Raw genomic sequence first — 17,982 nt, forward strand, 5'->3', positions numbered from 1 at the left:
TTCTTCTGAACTGTATGCCTCTCAGGTCTCCTCTTTAGGGCCAAACTAGATGAGACAAGACAACTCTTTTAAATAGCAGCGGGTGGACTGGATAGTGTTACTATGCAGGAAGAGGCCCTTCATTTTCCCAACACTTCCCCCCCCCCCCGCCATATAGTATACAAAACTAGATGAGAGTAGCCAGTCTCAAAACCTTCTCTCTAATGCCTATGTAGAATGTGTAATTTTAGAGAAACATTCAGTCAGGTAAGCCCCTACCTGCAGTGTGAAGTGAAACAACTACAACACAGTTTTCCTATCTCGGGGACAGCTTGGCCTACATCGTGTTAGCCTTGAGCTAGTTTTTGTTTGTTGCCGTACTTCTGGATTAGTTTTTGGGGAGGCCTGTCCCAGAAGCACTCAGTCCCCATCACTGGGTGAAAAACCTTTCTGAGTGTCTCGGGAAACGAAGCTGTCAGCTGCTTTAGTCAAGACAAGGTGTTTCCTCAACACCAGCCCGAGCATGTTTAACTTCAAACCCCTCCCCCTCAGCCCGCCCAGCGTAGCTTTTCAGGCGCAGTTGAGGCGACCTCTGTTGGACTTTCTCTGCCTCGGCGAGCGGCCCACTGCTCCTCCCTACCCGCCCACATTCCCACACCCTCATACCCCCAGGGGCTTGCTTAGGCTCCTCCCGTCCCCGGCAAACGGTGTGTGTGTGGGTGCCTGGGGCGGGCAGAAAGGAACCCCCCCCTTCCTTCCTTCCTTCCCTCCCCCGAAAAAAAAAACCTGGCAAGAACTCCCTGCCCCGAGTTTTCTCTCACACGGGCTGCAGTAGAAGGGATGGAAGCCAGGCTAGAGTGAGAGCAGCGAAGGCAGCTGTGCGAGAGGAGCAGCGAGAAGGAAGGGGGGGACGGGACCCAAAACGCATAAAAAAGCAGGGAACAGTAAAGAGAGACGAAAGTTTTCTCTATTTATCCTGCCACTCAGCTTGAGGGTCGCTCCGTCAGTGCCGGGGCAACTTAGGGGGAGCCAGAGGAGGGAAGGTTGTGACGCGCAGCAGCGCTGGACATGAGCGAGTCGCCGCGGGGAACGGGTAAGGAGCGGGGGTCAGCAGCCGCCGCCTCCTCGTCCTCGCCGCTCGAGGGTCGCGAGAAGAAGCGAAAAGGCAAGAAGGGTAAAGGGGGTGCCGGCAGGAAAGGTGTTCCTCGGGAGGAAAACGGGCCAGGTAAGTCCCAGCGGTTTTTACAGAGACAAAAGAGAGAGGGCGCCCCTCAGCTCCTGAGGTGAACGTGCCTGAATTGTGAGCACACACAGGTGGTAGCGTTGGCTTCGAGTGGGAATAGCTCCGTCACTGGTGGGGGGCTCTGAGGGATGAGCCACGCGCTAACTCTCCTCTCCCGCAGCTTTTCCTCCTTAACAAGCCCCGGTAAAGGAAGGAGGGAAGGAGAGAGTTTTTTGGGCTCTGTTGTCTGGCAGCGCCTTCCGGAGAGGCCAGTGGTTCCCTGGTGAGCGTCCCGCGCTCCTGCTGCCACCTACTTTCCCTTTGTTGTTGGGACTATACAGATATCTTCATCGAGTAATAATCTACCGCGGTGGCGTTCATGTATAACCACTAAGTCAGGTGTTCATCTGCCAGGTGGCAAAGAAACCCTGCACCTGATCAATGCAGTGGGGATATTCTCTTCACTCTTTGACAGGGCACATAAGATGAGCAACTTAATGAGCTGCTACATCCACATGTTAGTATGCACGCTTGTTTGTTGCTTGGGACCATGATAAGTGGTGATCTGTATTTACGCTTTGATACTTTAATTTTCTCTTTGATTGTGGGATCATGTCTGGACAGAAAGACCTCTTTTTCTGATTCTGCCCCGCACCCCCAAAGTTATCAACTCTAAGCTAATTCACAAGGGAGTAAGGCCCATTGCATTCAGTAAAATTTATTTTTGATCAAACAACCTCAGGATTGCACTGCACAGGGACACAAAGAGCAAGGAACATTGTTTTTTACCCTTCAGTATCTTTCAACTATCTGGTATATACCTAGTGTACTCACTTTAATGCATATTCTTAATTCCAAAATGTTCTTTAGCCTTCCTGCTGTATTCGCAAAGTGATAAGAGTATGAGTTTATATCATTTGCTACCTGCCTTTCCTGTTAGGAGCTCTGCACAGCATTTTTGAGGTTATCTCTTTTTGTTCTAACAGCCCTGTGAGGAAGATCAGACAGAGATGGTGACTTGGCTGAGGTTGCTTACACAGCATAACACAGGGTGGGATCTGACTGTCATACTCAGAGGAGACCCACTGAAGTTAATGGACCAACAAGTCCAGTGACTTAACTTGATTAGGTCATTACTATTTTAGGTCCATTGATTTCAATGGATTTACTCTGAGTATGACCTAGTCATATCCCACCCTAAGGGATTTAGACTCGGGTGTTCCATTTCCAACACTTCCTACTACACCACTCTGACTTTTCTTCAGTTTTTTGTGTATTTTACTGGGTGAAGTCTAATCAGGGTTGGTGATTATGCATGCAGACCACGTGGAGTTACAAAAAGGTGTGCATTGTAAGCATGCAATGTTTATACCAGTTGGTATGGGTAAGAAGTGGATGTTAACATTTCAGTGCATATTTTGGTTGAAGTTTAGGTTCTAATAACTGCAGGTTGGTATGGAACAAAATGGTGATTGTTCTTAAGAATGGATTAACATAGAAGAGAAGGTTGTGTAGTCTTACATATGGGATATACAACATAATGTGCACACTTTTATACTATTTTTATTCTTGATCTGTTTGTACTGCTCCATTGATCCACATGCAAGGATTCCGCAATTCATATTTTTAAAATAATTTTTTCTCCAGCATGCACTTAAGTCTGGAAAAAAAGTGTTGTGTGGCATACTATTTCAGTGAAAAGGTATTACTACAGAGTAAGGAGGAATCATTTACTTAGGGCACTGTTTCTTTTCAGGGAATGGAAGAAGTCACTTTAAAGTGAAAACCATCAAGACTTCCTCTTTTATATCTATTTGCCTTGATACTTGCTGTTTGCTAGTAATATATAAATTTGGCTTTAAAACTGGATTTTCACTAGGGGAGTGCAAATATTACATTGATGAGGCTCTTTCATAAGTACTTCAATACACCTGTTACTGCTACTGCAAACACTACTAGTTTCAGCAGTCTCTTATCCCAGAGCAGGGCTGGTGCCAGATAGTAGCCAGGTTGGGATCCTTAGGATGAGAGAGTGGTGTTCATTTTCCATGATCCATGGCAGTGTCGTGTCCAGCAACCTGACCTTGCCATCGCAGAGAGGGAGCTCCCAGGCACCCCCAGTACAGACAGCATGGACTTCAATAAAACCACATGCACACCCCATCTCCTTCTCCTGTCAGAGTGAATGTTGTGTGCGCTGTGTGCACATGTCATTCACACACAACGAGGGGTAGATGGGGCATGCAGGTGAGCTTATTAGCCCGCACCATCTGTATTGGGGGGCTTGGGCTATGGCACCAAGGGCCCAGGCCAGGCTGGTGCCCAAGGGCCCAGTCATGCATGGCACTGTCCCTGTCCCAGAGAATACATGTTTTTGTGAGGGTTTAGTACCTTCCAAGCCAACTGACACCACAATAAGCAACAATAAAAAAAATCCAGCCAAAGTATTTACTTGGAAGGCAGACCCAAGTATCTATGAATTCTTTGGATTTTAGCCAACAGATATTTCAGCAGTGCCAGTGGGATACAAGATTGGTAAAGTGATCTGTTTTATTAGATTTACAACTCTGTCACTTTAAAGTTTCAAAAGGGATAATAGCGAAAGAATTTTGCAGCACAATCCTATGCATATCTACTCAGATGTTTTGCTGAGTTCAGTGGGATTATCCCCAGGATTAGAGCCTTAATCTGATAGAGAGCTGATGTGGTGGTTAAGAATGTGAGTGGGGAAGTCCCTGGTTTAAATCTCACCTAAATCCCTTGGTGGAGTTAAGTAAACACTATTATCTCAGTCTCAGCCCCGCATTTGCAATATGGGGATAATACTGACCTATTATACAGGAGAGAGCCAGTGTGGTGTAGTGGTTAAAATGTTGAACTACGACCTGGGAGACCAGGGTTCAAATCCCCACACAGCCATGAAGCTCACTGGGTGACCTTGGGCCAGTCACTGCCTCTCAGCCTCAGAGGAAGGCAATGGTAATCCCCCTGTGAATACCGCTTACCATGAAGACCTGGTCACCATAAATCGGAATTGACTTCAAGGCAGGCCATTTCCATTTTTTCATCATACAGGAGTGTTGTAAGAATTTTTGAAATAATTTAAGTGAAGCAGTTTGAACACTTGAAATGTGGTATATAAATGCCAAATATTATTTTTCTGGTTTGTATCTTGTATTTTCTGAGGCCAAAAGCAGCAGATACATTTTTAATGGGCATATTTTTAATTTTTCAAGTTAATAGATGTGGATTCCAAAATAACTTAACTTAAATAACATAGAGAATGTCTTCTGACCCCTCCTCCACCCTGCACCCCCCTGAAAAGTCTCATTGGGGCATCAGAGGAGGCTAAAGAATACTGTGGGATGTGTGTGTGGAGGGGTGCTGGGTGGCAGGACGAGATGAGAAACTTTCCATCCATGAGCTTCTTGGGATCTGTGACACAGTGTGACTTAAAATCTTATTGTGTAACAGCCCATTCCTCTGAATGTTTCCTCAGAAGTAAGGTAAACTCAGTGGAACTTACTTAAAGGTAAGTATGCATAGGATTGCAAAGTCAGAAACATGCAACTTGGCTATAGTCTTTAAAAAAAATTAGCAAGGTAAGCTGTTTTCATTTGCAGATAATGGAGTTTAAAAGAGACAATGGCAATCTGCAATGCTTACTAAACAATACATTTGATGGGAACTGTATTTATATGAAAAGCTGATTAATTGTTGTTGTCCTAATCATTATAATGCATAACACTGGGGATTATATTGTAATTTTCAAGATAAAACAGTTAAAAGTAGATTCAACACAACCAAGACATGTGGTGGGAATTTGATGGTGTGTATTTTAAAAGATCTATAAATTGCTTTTCTACCAAATAGGCACAGAAAATAAAAGGGCATGATATAACAAAAAGTAGGACTGCAAAAGGAGCTGCTTCTTAATTTTGTAAATTATAGATTTGCCCATAAATCCAAGTCCTATTTAGGCATTCTAATATACCAACACACCAGCATGGAGTGTGGCCGTGCTCCGTAACCCCTCTCCCTGGTGTATGTGTGTAGACTAAACATTTGGGGGGAGACACTTTTCCTATAGACTTCCATGTGGTCTGGAACCCAATTGCATAGGTTCCAGATTGTGTGGAAGCCTGTACAGGAGAACACATTTGAACACATGAACACCTAGAGGAGAGTTGACTCAGTGCAGCTCCTCTTTTTGCTCATGTGTTAACACAGAATAGAATGCCTGAATAGGGCCCATGTCTCCATCCTATCTGAATGCCTGCTCCTAACGCTCCATCTCTGAGCAACTTTTGATGGGCTATTCTTTGTCAAATAATAAACCATTTAAAATACCATGGCTTTAGTCTACGTTAAACAACAACCTTTGTGTTCTGATTAATGTAAATCCTAAACTGGTAGACCCTCCGTGGCGCAGAGTGGTAAGCGGTGGTAACGCAGCTGAAGCTCTGCTCACGGCCAGAGTTCGATTCCAACGGAAGGAGGAAGTCGAATCTCCGGTAAAAGGGGTTGAGGTCCACTCAGCCTTCCATCCATCCATGGTCGGTAAAATGAGTACGCTGGGGGGTAAAGAAAGGCAACGACTCGCACTACAAGTGTGGGGACACCTTTACCTTTTTTTAAACTGGTAGACTAAAATGCATTTTGGGTTGTTGGAGACAGACTGCCAGCCAGTAGGACCAAGCTGTTTATATCAGTGCCAGTAAGAATGTGTAATTATGATGTCAATATATGGTCATTATAGAGGACCTTGGGGAACACTTTTTATTTTTTATTTATTTATTACATTTCTACCCCACCTTTCTTTTTCATGATTGAAACCCAAGACGGCTTACATACGGTTTCTAGGCAGTCTCCTATCCAGGCAGTAAGCAGACCTGACCCTGCTTAGCTTCAGCAGGGAGCTGGCCACATGTGCCTTCAGACCATAGCCTTTTGATAAAGAACACTTTTTAACGAAGTTTTCTGTTCAGGAACATCTTTGTAAGATAATGTAGAATCCCCCCCATTTTCTCAAATTGTTCGTATTAATAATATTTTAACAGTTCCAACACTAGAAACCTATATGCCATTGTACAGGGCAGTAAGCAAATCAATGGGGACAAGGAGATTTTTATCCTGAAGCTATAATCCTTTGTTTTAATGAAAAGTGTATTAATAAATACTTTTAGTATTAAATAATGGTAGATGTGTAATTCTTTTTGTTAAAAAAAAGCTTTTAACTTGTAAGTACTTCCAGATAGTATTTTTTATTACTATTCTTAGGTTCTATGATACCACATTCAGTTGATGGCAGTAGACACTACTGTAATGCTGCTGCTAAGTAATTAATTTTTTTATTTATTTTATTTTATTTATTTGACTTATTAGTCGCTTATCTGGCTGAATTGACAGCCACTCTAAGCGACGTACAAAGCAGAACATGCAAACATCAAAACATTAAGAGACTAACAATAAAAACTAACAAGAACGGAAAAGCTAAAAAAACAGGAACAGCAAACCAAAAACATTCATCTTCCTGGTAAAGGACAGTCCCCAAACAAATGTCACTAAGAGCAGGGGTGGGGGGCAAGGCAGGTGGAAATGCTTGCCCCTTGATGGTCCCAGCACAGTCTCATCCCTGCAGCAAAGTAGCAAAACAAAGTTTTGAAAGCAAGCAAGTTTATTTAGAACCGCAGTTCTTAACTTTGTATTCTGTGTTTTTAAAAAGTGCAAGGCAGTAGAGAATTAACCATTTGTAAAATGGTCTGGGTTCTTAGATAGTATATGGTATGTATTGGAGGAGGGACCATCATACAAGACACACAACTACTTATATTCAGAAGGTAGAAAAGTGCAGTGTCAAAACCTTTAAAGCTAAAAACATACATAAATGAGATTTGTGAATCTCTGTTTTCAGATTAGTTAGTGTAGCATTTTTGTTAACCTAAAAAAAAGCAGATTTAAGCCTTTGTTCTACCTGCATCATTTGGAAATAAGTCCTGATCACTTTGAGGTGATGTGCAAGAAACAAATGAGGCAGATCTGGACACTTGCTATTTCTGCAAAACAACAACAATCCTTAATTTCATGGCATAGCTTCCAAAACCTTTGTTAGCCATACACACAGTTCAGCTTAGATCTATTGTGACTACAATGCAGTGTAGTAGTTTAAAGGCATGGTAGGAACTATGTCATTACTCCAAATTTGATTGACTGCTAAGGTTACCCAAGAAGATGATGCTTCACATTAAATTCAGAGCCATGAAGAGAGGTGAGTTATTCATCATTCTCTGGAGTAGGACATGGTATGCTAAGATGATGTGTTGCAGGGAAGCTTACCTGTAAAGTGTACCTAGTATGTTGTCAGTAAACATTTTGAAAAGTTTGTTAAGTGAGAAGGGATCTATCAGTCTTTCTACAGATAATTTTGATTGACGTACAGCTGCAGTATTGCCAAACTGTGCACGTAGTTAGGTATTACATATGTATGTAACTCAGACATAAGTGTTGGTACATAAGTTATTTTCTATATAAATAAGTGGATTTTTTTATTTTTTAAAAAGTGAGTTCACATTCATGTAAGCAAGAGATACTAATAAACTCATCTAGTATAATATATAATGCATCCTTGTTCCTGAATACAACTAAGTATTTGCTGCCTTCCAGAGTTGAGTAAGACATCTTATATGTATGAAGCTCACAGGATCAAACCCATTCAAAATACAAGATAATTAAATGTTTTTCTAGGCAACTGAAGAATACAGACTTGTGCTGAGTTGCATCAGTTATTTAAAAATGCTGAGTTGTCATACTAACACGGCCAAATGTACTCAACTGGTAAACTTGGGTTTTTTTAAAAAAAAAATCCTGCGCCTGTTTTAACTATAAACATATTTCTCTCCTTTTGAGGAAGAGGGAAAGATTAAATATGACACTCCAATTGCAATGCCTGATATTCTAATAAACCGAAGAGGAAAAATCAGACAAAGCAGGTAGAGGAGCAGACTGTGTTGCAACAGCACAGTATGAAACAGTACTTTCAAAACATTACATTTGAAGTTGTATACCTGTTGCATCCATCTGGGCATGTACTGTGTTTGATAGATGCTGTAATCCAGGCAGTCCGTTATGCATGTGCAAAACACTGTGCACATACAGACACAAGGCTTTTGCTTCCATTCATGTACTTCGCAAGGACCTTATATTCCTACTGTATGGGATGGGATACAGTATGTTGTATCAGGAAAAAAATGGGAATTTGCTGCATATACCCTTTCTTGAGTAACGGCTATATCTAACTAAGGTAGAATTCCCCTTTTCTTTTAGCTTGTTCTGTTCTTCTGTGCTTAAAGGGATTCTTTAAAATTCTAGCCACCAGCTTCTATATTCCTCTTGCCAGTAGTTTTCATGTCATTCCAGGCTCTCTTCCTAAGATGAATGTGCATATATATTTTCTTCACATACAGGTAAGCAGAAACATTGTATGTGAAACTTTGATTATCAGATCAAACTGTAAAACCTTCAGGCATTCTGAAAATATAATATGTGAGAGGGGCTTTGGGAATATGTGTGCTAGGTCCATCACCACCACCCCCGTCCCTGACACTCTTCATGAGTTGGAGAAATGGGAAGCCTGCTTCTACTTATGTAGACTCCCTGTGTAGAATTCTGATTTTCCATGAGTCTACATCATGTGGGGAGCCATTGTAAGTACAGGAGGCTTCTTGCTTCAGACAGTTGCCCTCCATTTCACAAAAGGCATTGGGGACATCTCCCTGAGCCCTCCTCATGTGTTTTATTTCAGTATTTCCAAAATGCCTAAATATGAATTTAGTTTTGTGTGTATCTGTTTGTGCCTGCATTTCATGTTATATTTCAGGTTACTTTTAACAACATAAATATAAGTTCTTTAATCTTGTTCCTTAAAATACATCTTTCTTTGGTCAATTAGGGAAAAATCACTTTAAAAATCACTTTATGCATATACTTTCCTTTCTTATTCTGTTCCATGGTGAGATCTTTTTGGAATATGGATTTATAAAGGCATTCAGCTACTCATCTGTGGCTCCCTATGTACCATTCAGATACTTCCAAGGACTAAAATGTATGATAAAGTAGTAAAGAAGACTGAGTTTGACACAGCTCTCTCCACAGCTGACTGAGAAGCTAGTCATGTGAATCCATCCTTCAAACTTCTATAAAAAATTAACTTATGAATCAAAGTTGATGGTTAATAAAACCATTATTGTAGTCCTTGGAATTGTTTGGACATTATAGGTAAAGGACACTATCTCAAGTTCAATGGAACCTGAGTTTCATTGAAATCGGTGAAACATAACTTGTAATGCTGTAGTTATGTCACTGTTTGAAAAGACTTGCTCTTACATCTACTTCTTCAGATATGAGATTATATGGTAATAAAGGGCACATTCCAAACATTTGATGTAATATTTCTAGGGCCATTTGCAAAAGCAGAGATGTAGTGTAAAAGATGGCAGTAGCCACTATTTCCAGAGGGCCTACCTTGTGACTGAAGTTTTCTTCTTCCCTCTCTTGCTAAGCTACTGTGTTTGGGAGTGGTAGTAGATTGGGAAGCAAGCTTGTAGCCAGGGAGGGGCATATGGGGGCTGTGCTGTGTCCCCCACTAGGATTTTTTTTTAATTGTCTTTATAACATGTGACATGATGGACAACGACAATGCCATTTGAAGAATGAAAGTTTGTTTTAAGAACAAGAACAATTTAAAAATAAGGGATAGTGAGTGCACAACAAAATGTCATATTGAAGTGCTCTGCAAAGTCTGCTTATTCAGGACTTCCCCTGACCGAGGGTGGATTTTTCATTATCACTATAATTACTTGACACTGAAAAAACCAGCCTGTATAAAATCAGAGTAAAGCTAAAGAAGACCAACAAAGCAATCATAACGCCAAAATACAATTTAAATAACATCCCAGAAGAATATAAAGATCAAATAAGGAACAGGTTTGAGGCTTTAAACTTAGTTGACAGAGAACCAGAAAAACTATGGAATGAAGTCAGAGACGTTATCAGGGAAGAATGCAAAAAGACAATACCTCTAGTTAAAAAGGAAGAAAGACCTGAGCGGATGACTGAAGAAACTCTTCAAATGGTTAAAGAGAGAAGGAAAGCAAAAGCAAAAGGAGATAGAAACACGGTCAGAACCCTAAATGCAACAATACAGCGACTAGTACGTAGGGACAAAGAGAACTATTACAGTAGTTACTGTATAGAAATAGAAGAGGACAACAAAAAGGATAGAACAAGAGCCCTATTCCAAAAGATTAGACAAATGAAAGGGAAATTTAAACCAAGAGTAGGGATGTTGAATAATCAACAGGGGAACACACTGACTTACCGAGATGAAATAAAAGGAAGATAGCAGCAATACACTGAAGAACTCTATAAAAGAGATGCTAGGATGACAGATTCATTCATGGAGGAACTGTATGATGAAGGACCAGAAATTTTAGAATGTGAGGTGAAAGCTGCTCTTAAAATACTTGGAAGAAACAAATCACCAGGAACAGATGGCATACCAATAGAGTTGCTACAAGCTATGAGACTGAATCTGTCCAAATTTTGACAAACTTCTGTCAAGAAATATGGAAAACTAAACATAAGAACATAAGAAGAGCCTGCTGGATCAGGCCAGTGGCCCATCTAGTCCAGCATCCTGTTCTCACGGTGGCCAACCAGGTGCCTGGGGAAAGCCCGCAAGCAGGACCCGAGTGCAAGAACACTCTCCCCTCCTGAGGCTTCCGGCAACTGGTTTTCAGAAGCATGCTGCCTCTGACTAGGGTGGCAGAGCACAGCCATCATGGCTAGTAGCCATTGATAGCCCTGTCCTCCATGAATTTGTCTAATCTTCTTTTAAAGCCATCCAAGCTGGTGGCCATTACTGCATCTTGTGGGAGCAAATTCCATAGTTTAACTATGCGCTGAGTAAAGAAGTACTTCCTTTTGTCTGTCCTGAATCTTCCAACATTCAGCTTCTTTGAATGTCCACGAGTTCTAGTATTATGAGAGAGGGAGAAGAACTTTTCTCTATCCACTTCCTCAATGCCATGCATAATTTTATACACTTCTATCATGTCTCCTCTGACCCGCCTTTTCTCTAAACTAAAAAGCCCCAAATGCTGCAACCTTTCCTCGTAAGGGAGTCGCTCCATCCCCTTGATCATTCTGGTTGCCCTCTTCTGAACCTTTTCCAACTCTAGAATATCCTTTTTGAGATGAGGCGACCAGAACTGTACACAGTATTCCAAATGCGGCCGCACCATAGATTTATACAACGGCATTATGATATCGGCTGTTTTATTTTCAATACCTTTCCTAATTATCGCTAGCATGGAATTTGCCTTTTTCACAGCTGCCGCACACTGGGTCGACATTTTCATCGTGCTGTCCACTACAACCCCGAGGTCTCTCTCCTGGTCGGTCACCGCCAGTTCAGACCCCATGAGCGTATATGTGAAATTCAGATTTTTTGCTCCAATATGCATAATTTTACACTTGTTTATATTGAATTGCATTTGCCATTTTTCCGCCCATTCACTCAGTTTCGAGAGGTCTTTTTGGAGCTCTTCGCAATCCCTTTTTGTTTTAACAACCCTGAACAATTTAGTGTCGTCAGCAAACTTGGCCACTTCACTGCTCACTCCTAATTCTAGGTCATTCATGAACAAGTTGAAAAGTACAGGTCCCAATACCGATCCTTGAGGGACTCCACTTTCTACAGCCCTCCATTGGGAGAACTGTCCGTTTATTCCTACTCTCTGCTTTCTGCTTCTTAACCAATTCCTTATCCACAAGAGGACCTCTCCTCTTATTCCATGACTGCTAAGCTTCCTCAGAAGCCTTTGGTGAGGTACCTTGTCAAATGCTTTTTGAAAGTCTAAGTACACTATGTCCACTGGATCACCTCTATCTATATGCTTGTTGACACTCTCAAAGAATTCTAATAGGTTACTGAGACAGGACTTTCCCTTGCAGAAGCCATGCTGGCTCTGCTTCAGCAAGGCTTGTTCTTCTATGTGCTTAGTTAATCTAGCTTTAATTATACTTTCTACCAGTTTTCCAGGGACAGAAGTTAAGCTAACTGGCCTGTAATTTCCGGGATCCCCTCTGGATCCCTTTTTGAAGATTGGCATTACATTTGCCACTTTCCAGTCCTCAGGCACGGAGGAGGACCCAAGGGACAAGTTACATATTTTAGTTAGCAGGTCAGCAATTTCACCTTTGAGTTCTTTGAGAACTCTCGGGTGGATGCCATCCGGGCCCGGTGATTTGTCAGTTTTTATATTGTCCATTAAGCTTAGAACTTCCTCTCTCGTTACCACTATTTGTTTCAGTTCCTCAGAATCCCTTCCTGCAAATGTTAGTTCAGGTTCAGGGATCTGCCCTATATCTTCCACTGTGATAGCCCACAGACTGGAAGCGTTGCATATACATCCCAATTCCAAAGAAAGGGGATCCCAGAGAATGCAGTAATTATCAAACTATTGCCTTAATATCTCATGCAAGTAAAATAATGCTCAAGATTCTACCACAAAGGCTCTTACCATATATGGAGCGAGAAATGCCAGACGTCCAAGCTGGATTTAGAAGGGATGAGGTACCAGAGATCACATCACAAACATACGTTGGATAATGGAACGGACCAAGGAATTTCAGAAGAAAATCACCCTGTGCTTTATAGATTACAGCAAAGCCTTTGACTGTGTAGATCATGAGAAATTATGAAATGCTTTAAAAGAAATGGGGGTGCCACAGCATTTGATTGTCCTGATGCGCAACCTATACTCTGCACAAGAGGCTACTGTAAGGACAGAATATGGAGAAACCGATTGGTTCCCCATCGGAAAGGGTGTGAGACAGGGGTGTATTTTATCATCCTATTTATTTAATCTATACGCAGAACATATCATACGGAAAGCGGGATTGGACCAAGATGAAGGAGGTGTGAAAATTGGAGGGAGAAACATTAATAATTTAAGATGTGCCGACGATACCATACTACTAGCAGAAACCAGTAATGATTTGAAACTAATGCTGATGAAAGTTAAAGAGGAAAGCACAAAAGCGGGACTACAGCTGAACGTCAAAAAGTCTAAGGTGATGACAACAAAAGATTTATGTAACTTTACAGTTGACAGTGAGGACATTGAACTTGTCAAGGATTATCAACACCTTGGCACAGTCATTAACCAAAATGGAGACAATAGTCAAGAAATCAGAAGAAGGATAGGACTGGGGAGGGCAGCTATGAGAGAACTAGAAAAGGTCCTCAAATGCAAAGATGTATCACTGAACACCAAAGTCAGGATCATTCAGACCGTGGTATTCCCGATCTCTATGTATGGATGTGAAAGTTGGACAGTGAAAAAAGCAGATAAGAGAAAAATCAACTCCTTTGAAATGTGGTGTTGGAGGAGAGCTTTGCAGATACCATGGACTGCGAAAAAGACAAATAATTGGGTGTTAGAACAAATTCAACCAGAACTATCACTAGAAGCTAAAATAATGAAACTAAGGTTATCATACTTTGGACACATAATGAGAAGACATGATTCATTAGAAAAGACAATAATGCTGGGAAAAACAGAAGGGAGTAGAAAAAGAGGAAGGCCAAACAAGAGATGTATTGATTCCATCAAGGAAGCCACAGACCTGAACTTACAAAATCTGAACAGGGTGGATCATGACAGATGCTCTTGGAGGTCACTGATTCATAGGGTTGCCGTAAGTCGTAGTGGACTTGAAGGCACATAACAACAACAACACATAGTAACATGACTCTTGAAGAGTGAAATATTAGAAGTTTATATTATGAGTAGAGTTGGACTCCATCCCTTGGACTTTTCTTTGCTCTGCTTTTCATTTTCATTTGCAGTTGTGCTCTCTACCTACCCAGCAATAAAGAAGCATGTTTGTTTGCTTGTAGTAAGAACGTAAGAAGAGCCTGCTGGATCAGGCCAGTGGCCCATCTAGTCCAGCATCCTGTTCTCACAGTGGCCAACCAGGTGCCTGGGGGAAGCCCGCAAGCAGGACCCAAGTGCAAGAACACTCTCCCCTCCTGAGGCTTCCGGCAACTGGTTTTCAGAAGCATGCTGCCTCTGACTAGGGTGGCAGAGCACAGCCATCATGGCTAGTAGCCATTGATAGCCCTGTCCTCCATGAATTTGTCTAATCTTCTTTTAAAGCCATCCAAGCTGGTGGCCATTACTGCATCTTGTGGGAGCAAATTCCATAGTTTAACTATGCGCTGAGTAAAGAAGTACTTCCTTTTGTCTGTCCTGAATCTTCCAACATTCAGCTTCTTTGAATGTCCACGAGTTCTAGTATTATGAGAGAGGGAGAAGAACTTTTCTCTATCCACTTCCTCAATGCCATGCATAATTTTATACACTTCTATCATGTCTCCTCTGACCCGCCTTTTCTCTAAACTAAAAAGCCCCAAATGCTGCAACCTTTCCTCGTAAGGGAGTCGCTCCATCCCCTTGATCATTCTGGTTGCCCTCCTCTGAACCTTCTCCAACTCTGTAATATCCTTTTTTTAAGATGAGGTGACCAGAACTCTATAGTATTCCAAATGCGGCCGGACCATAGATTTATACAACGGCATTATGATATCGGCTGTTTTATTTTCAATACCTTTCCTAATTATCCCTAGCATGGATTTTGCCTTTTTCACAGCTGCCGCACACTGGGTCGACATTTTCATTGTGCTTTCCACTACAACCCCAAGGTCTCTCTCCTGGTTGGTCACTGCCAGTTCAGACCCCATGAGCGTATATGTGAAATTCAGATTTTTTGCTCCAATATGCATAATTTTACACTTGTTCATATTGAATTGCATTTGCCATTTTTCTGCCTATTCACTCTGTTCGGAGAGGTCTTTTTGGAGCTCTTCGCAATCCCTTTTTGTTTTAACAACCCTGAACAATTTAGTATCGTCAGCAAACTTGGCCACTTCACTGCTCACTCCTAATTCTAGGTCATTCATGAACAAGTTGAAAAGTACAGGTCCCAATACCGATCCTTGAGGGACTCCACTTCCTACAGCCCTCCATTGGGAGAACTGTCCGTTTATTCCTACTCTCTGCTTTCTGCTTCTTAACCAATTCCTTCCTTATCCGCAAGAGGACCTCTCCTCTTATTCCATGACTGCTAAGCTTCCTCAGAAGTCTTTGGTGAGGTACCTCAGAAGCTTTTTGAAAGTCTAAGTACACTATGACCACTGGATCACCTCTATCTATATGCTTGCTGACACTCTCAAGAATTCTAATAGGTTACTGAGACAGGACTTTTCCTTGCAGAAGCCATGCTGGCTCTGCTTCAGCAAGGCTTGTTCTTCTATGTGCTTAGTTAATCTAGCTTTAATAATACTTTCTACCAGTTTACCAGGGACAGCAGTTAAGCTAACTGGCCTGTAATTTCCAGGATCCCCCCTGGATCCCTTTTTGAATATTGGCATTACATTTGCCACTTTCCAGTCCTCAGGCACGGAGGAGGACCCAAGGGACCAGTTACATATTTTAGTTAGCAGATCAGCAACTTCACGCTTGAGTTCTTTCTTTCTTTCTTTCTTTCTTTCTTTCTTTCTTTCTTTCTTTCTTTCTTTCTTTCTTTCTTTCTTTCTTTCTTTCTTTCTTTCTTTCTTTCTTTCTTTCTTTATTCTTGGATTTATTAGTCGCCCATCTGGCTGGTTACCCAGCCACTCTGGGCGACGTACAAAACAGAATAATACATTGAGAACTCTCGGGTGGATGCCATCCGGGCCTGGTGATTTGTCCATTTTTATATTGTCTATTAAGCCTAGAACTTCCTCTCACCACTATTTGTCTCAGTTCCTCAGAATCCTTTCCTGCAAATGTTAGTTCAGGTTCAGGGATCTGCCCTATATCTTCCACTGTGAAGACAGATGCAAAGAATTCATTTAGCTTGTCTGCAATCTCCTTGTTGTTCTTTAGTACACCTTTGACTCCCATATCATCCAAGGGTCCAATCGCCTCCCTAGATGGTCTCCTGGTTTGAATGTATTTATAGAATTTTTTGTTGTTGGTTTTTATGTTCTTAGCAATGTGCTCCTCAAATTATTTTTTAGCATCCCTTATTGTCTTCTTGCATTTCTTTTGCCAGAGTTTGTGTTCCTTTTTATTTTCTTCATTCGGACAAGACTTCCATTTTCTGAAGGAAGACTTTTTGCCTCTAAGAGCTTCCTTGACTTTGCTCGTTAACCATGGTGGCATCTTCTTGACCCTGGTGGTACCTTTTCTGATCTGCGGTATGCACTCCAGTTGAGCTTCTAATATAGTGTTTTAAACAACTTCCAAGCATTTTCAAGTGATGTGACCCTCTGGACTTTGTTTTTCAGCTTTGTTTTTACCAATCTCATTTTTGTGAAGTTTCCTCTTTTGAAGTCAAATGTGACCGCGTTGGATTTTCTTGGCAATTGGCCATTTACATGTATGTTTAATTTAATAGCACTATGGTCACTGCTCCCAATCGGTTTGACAACACTTACATCTCGCACCAGGTCCTGGTCCCCACTGAGGATTAAGTCCAGGGTTGCCGTCCCTCTGGTCGGTTCCATGACCAACTGGTCTAGGGCATAGTCATTTAGACTATCTAGAAATTTTACTTCCTTGTTGTGACTGGAACACGTATGCGGCCAGTCTATGTCCAGGTAGTTGAAGTCACCCATTACTACCACATTTCAGTTTGGATGCTTCCTCAATTTCATATCTCATCTCCAGGTCTCCCTGAGCATTTTGATCAGGGGGACGATAGATCGTTCCCAGTATTAAATTCCTCCTGGGGCATGGTATCACCACCCACAACGATTCTGTGGAGGAGTCCGCCTCTTTTGGGGTTTCCAGCTTGCTGGATTCAATGCCTTCTTTCACGTATAGAGCGACACTGCCACCAATACGTCCTTCCCTGTCCTTCCGATATAGTTTATATCCAGGGATAACCGTATCCCACTGGTTTTCTCCATTTCACCAGGTCTCCGTTGTGCTCACTATATCAGTGCTCTCCTCTAAGACCAAGCACTCCAGTTCTCCCATCTTGGTTCGGAGGCTTCTAGCATTAGCGTACAGGCACTTGTAAGCAGTGTTTTTGGCACTTTTGGTTCAAGTGTTTTTGGCACTTTTGGTTTAGCCTGTGGTGATTTTGCCCTTCTGACTTGATATCCTGTGTCCCTGCTCTCACAATGCCTACTTCTAGGCCTACCCCTTTTAAAATTTCATCATTTCTTTGGTTTTTATCCCAGGGGGGAGGTTTATTCCGAACCGGACCTTCCTCAGCTCCTGTCGGGTTTTCCCCCTCAGTCAGTTTAAAAGCTGCTCTGCCACCTTTTTAATTTTAAGTGCCAGCAGTCTGGTTCCATTCTGGTTCAAGTGGAGCCCGTCCCTTTTGTACAGGCCCTGCTTGTCCCAAAATGTTCCCCAGTGCCTAACAAATCCAAATCCCTCCTCCCGACACCATCGTCTCATCCACGCATTGAGACTACAAAGCTGTGCCTGTCTGGCTGATCCTGAGCGTGGAACCAGTAGCATTTCTGAGAAGGCCACCTTGGAGGTCCTGGCTTTCAGCATCCTACCTAGCAATCTAAATTTTGCTTCCAGGACCTCACGGCTGCATTTCCCCATGTCACTGGTGCCAACGTGCACCATGACCACTGACTCCTCCCCAGCCCTGTCTCACAAACTATCTAAACGACGGGCGATATCCGCAACCTTCGCACTAGACAGGCA

The 17,982-nt window shown here is 42.1% G+C and overlaps 1 protein-coding gene across 5 annotated transcripts in view; it reads left to right on the plus strand.

Annotated features, from left to right (window-relative positions):
* Positions 1–545: 545 nt before the first annotated feature.
* NRG1 (neuregulin 1) overlaps positions 546–17,982 on the plus strand; it is a 270,328-nt gene continuing 252,891 nt past the window's right edge. For 4 of the 5 annotated variants that reach the window (XM_061633626.1, XM_061633607.1, XM_061633578.1 and 1 more), the window contains exon 1: positions 547–1,204. In XM_061633626.1, coding sequence (XP_061489610.1) covers positions 1,048–1,204 — 157 coding nt within the window. In that variant the 5' untranslated portion in view covers positions 547–1,047. Of the gene's footprint in view, positions 1,205–17,982 lie in introns of all 5 variants that reach the window. The other variant, XM_061633615.1, reaches the window with a different exon arrangement.

Source organism: Rhineura floridana, chromosome 1 (assembly GCF_030035675.1).
Source record: "Rhineura floridana isolate rRhiFlo1 chromosome 1, rRhiFlo1.hap2, whole genome shotgun sequence".
Classification (NCBI taxonomy): Eukaryota; Metazoa; Chordata; class Lepidosauria; order Squamata; family Rhineuridae; genus Rhineura; species Rhineura floridana.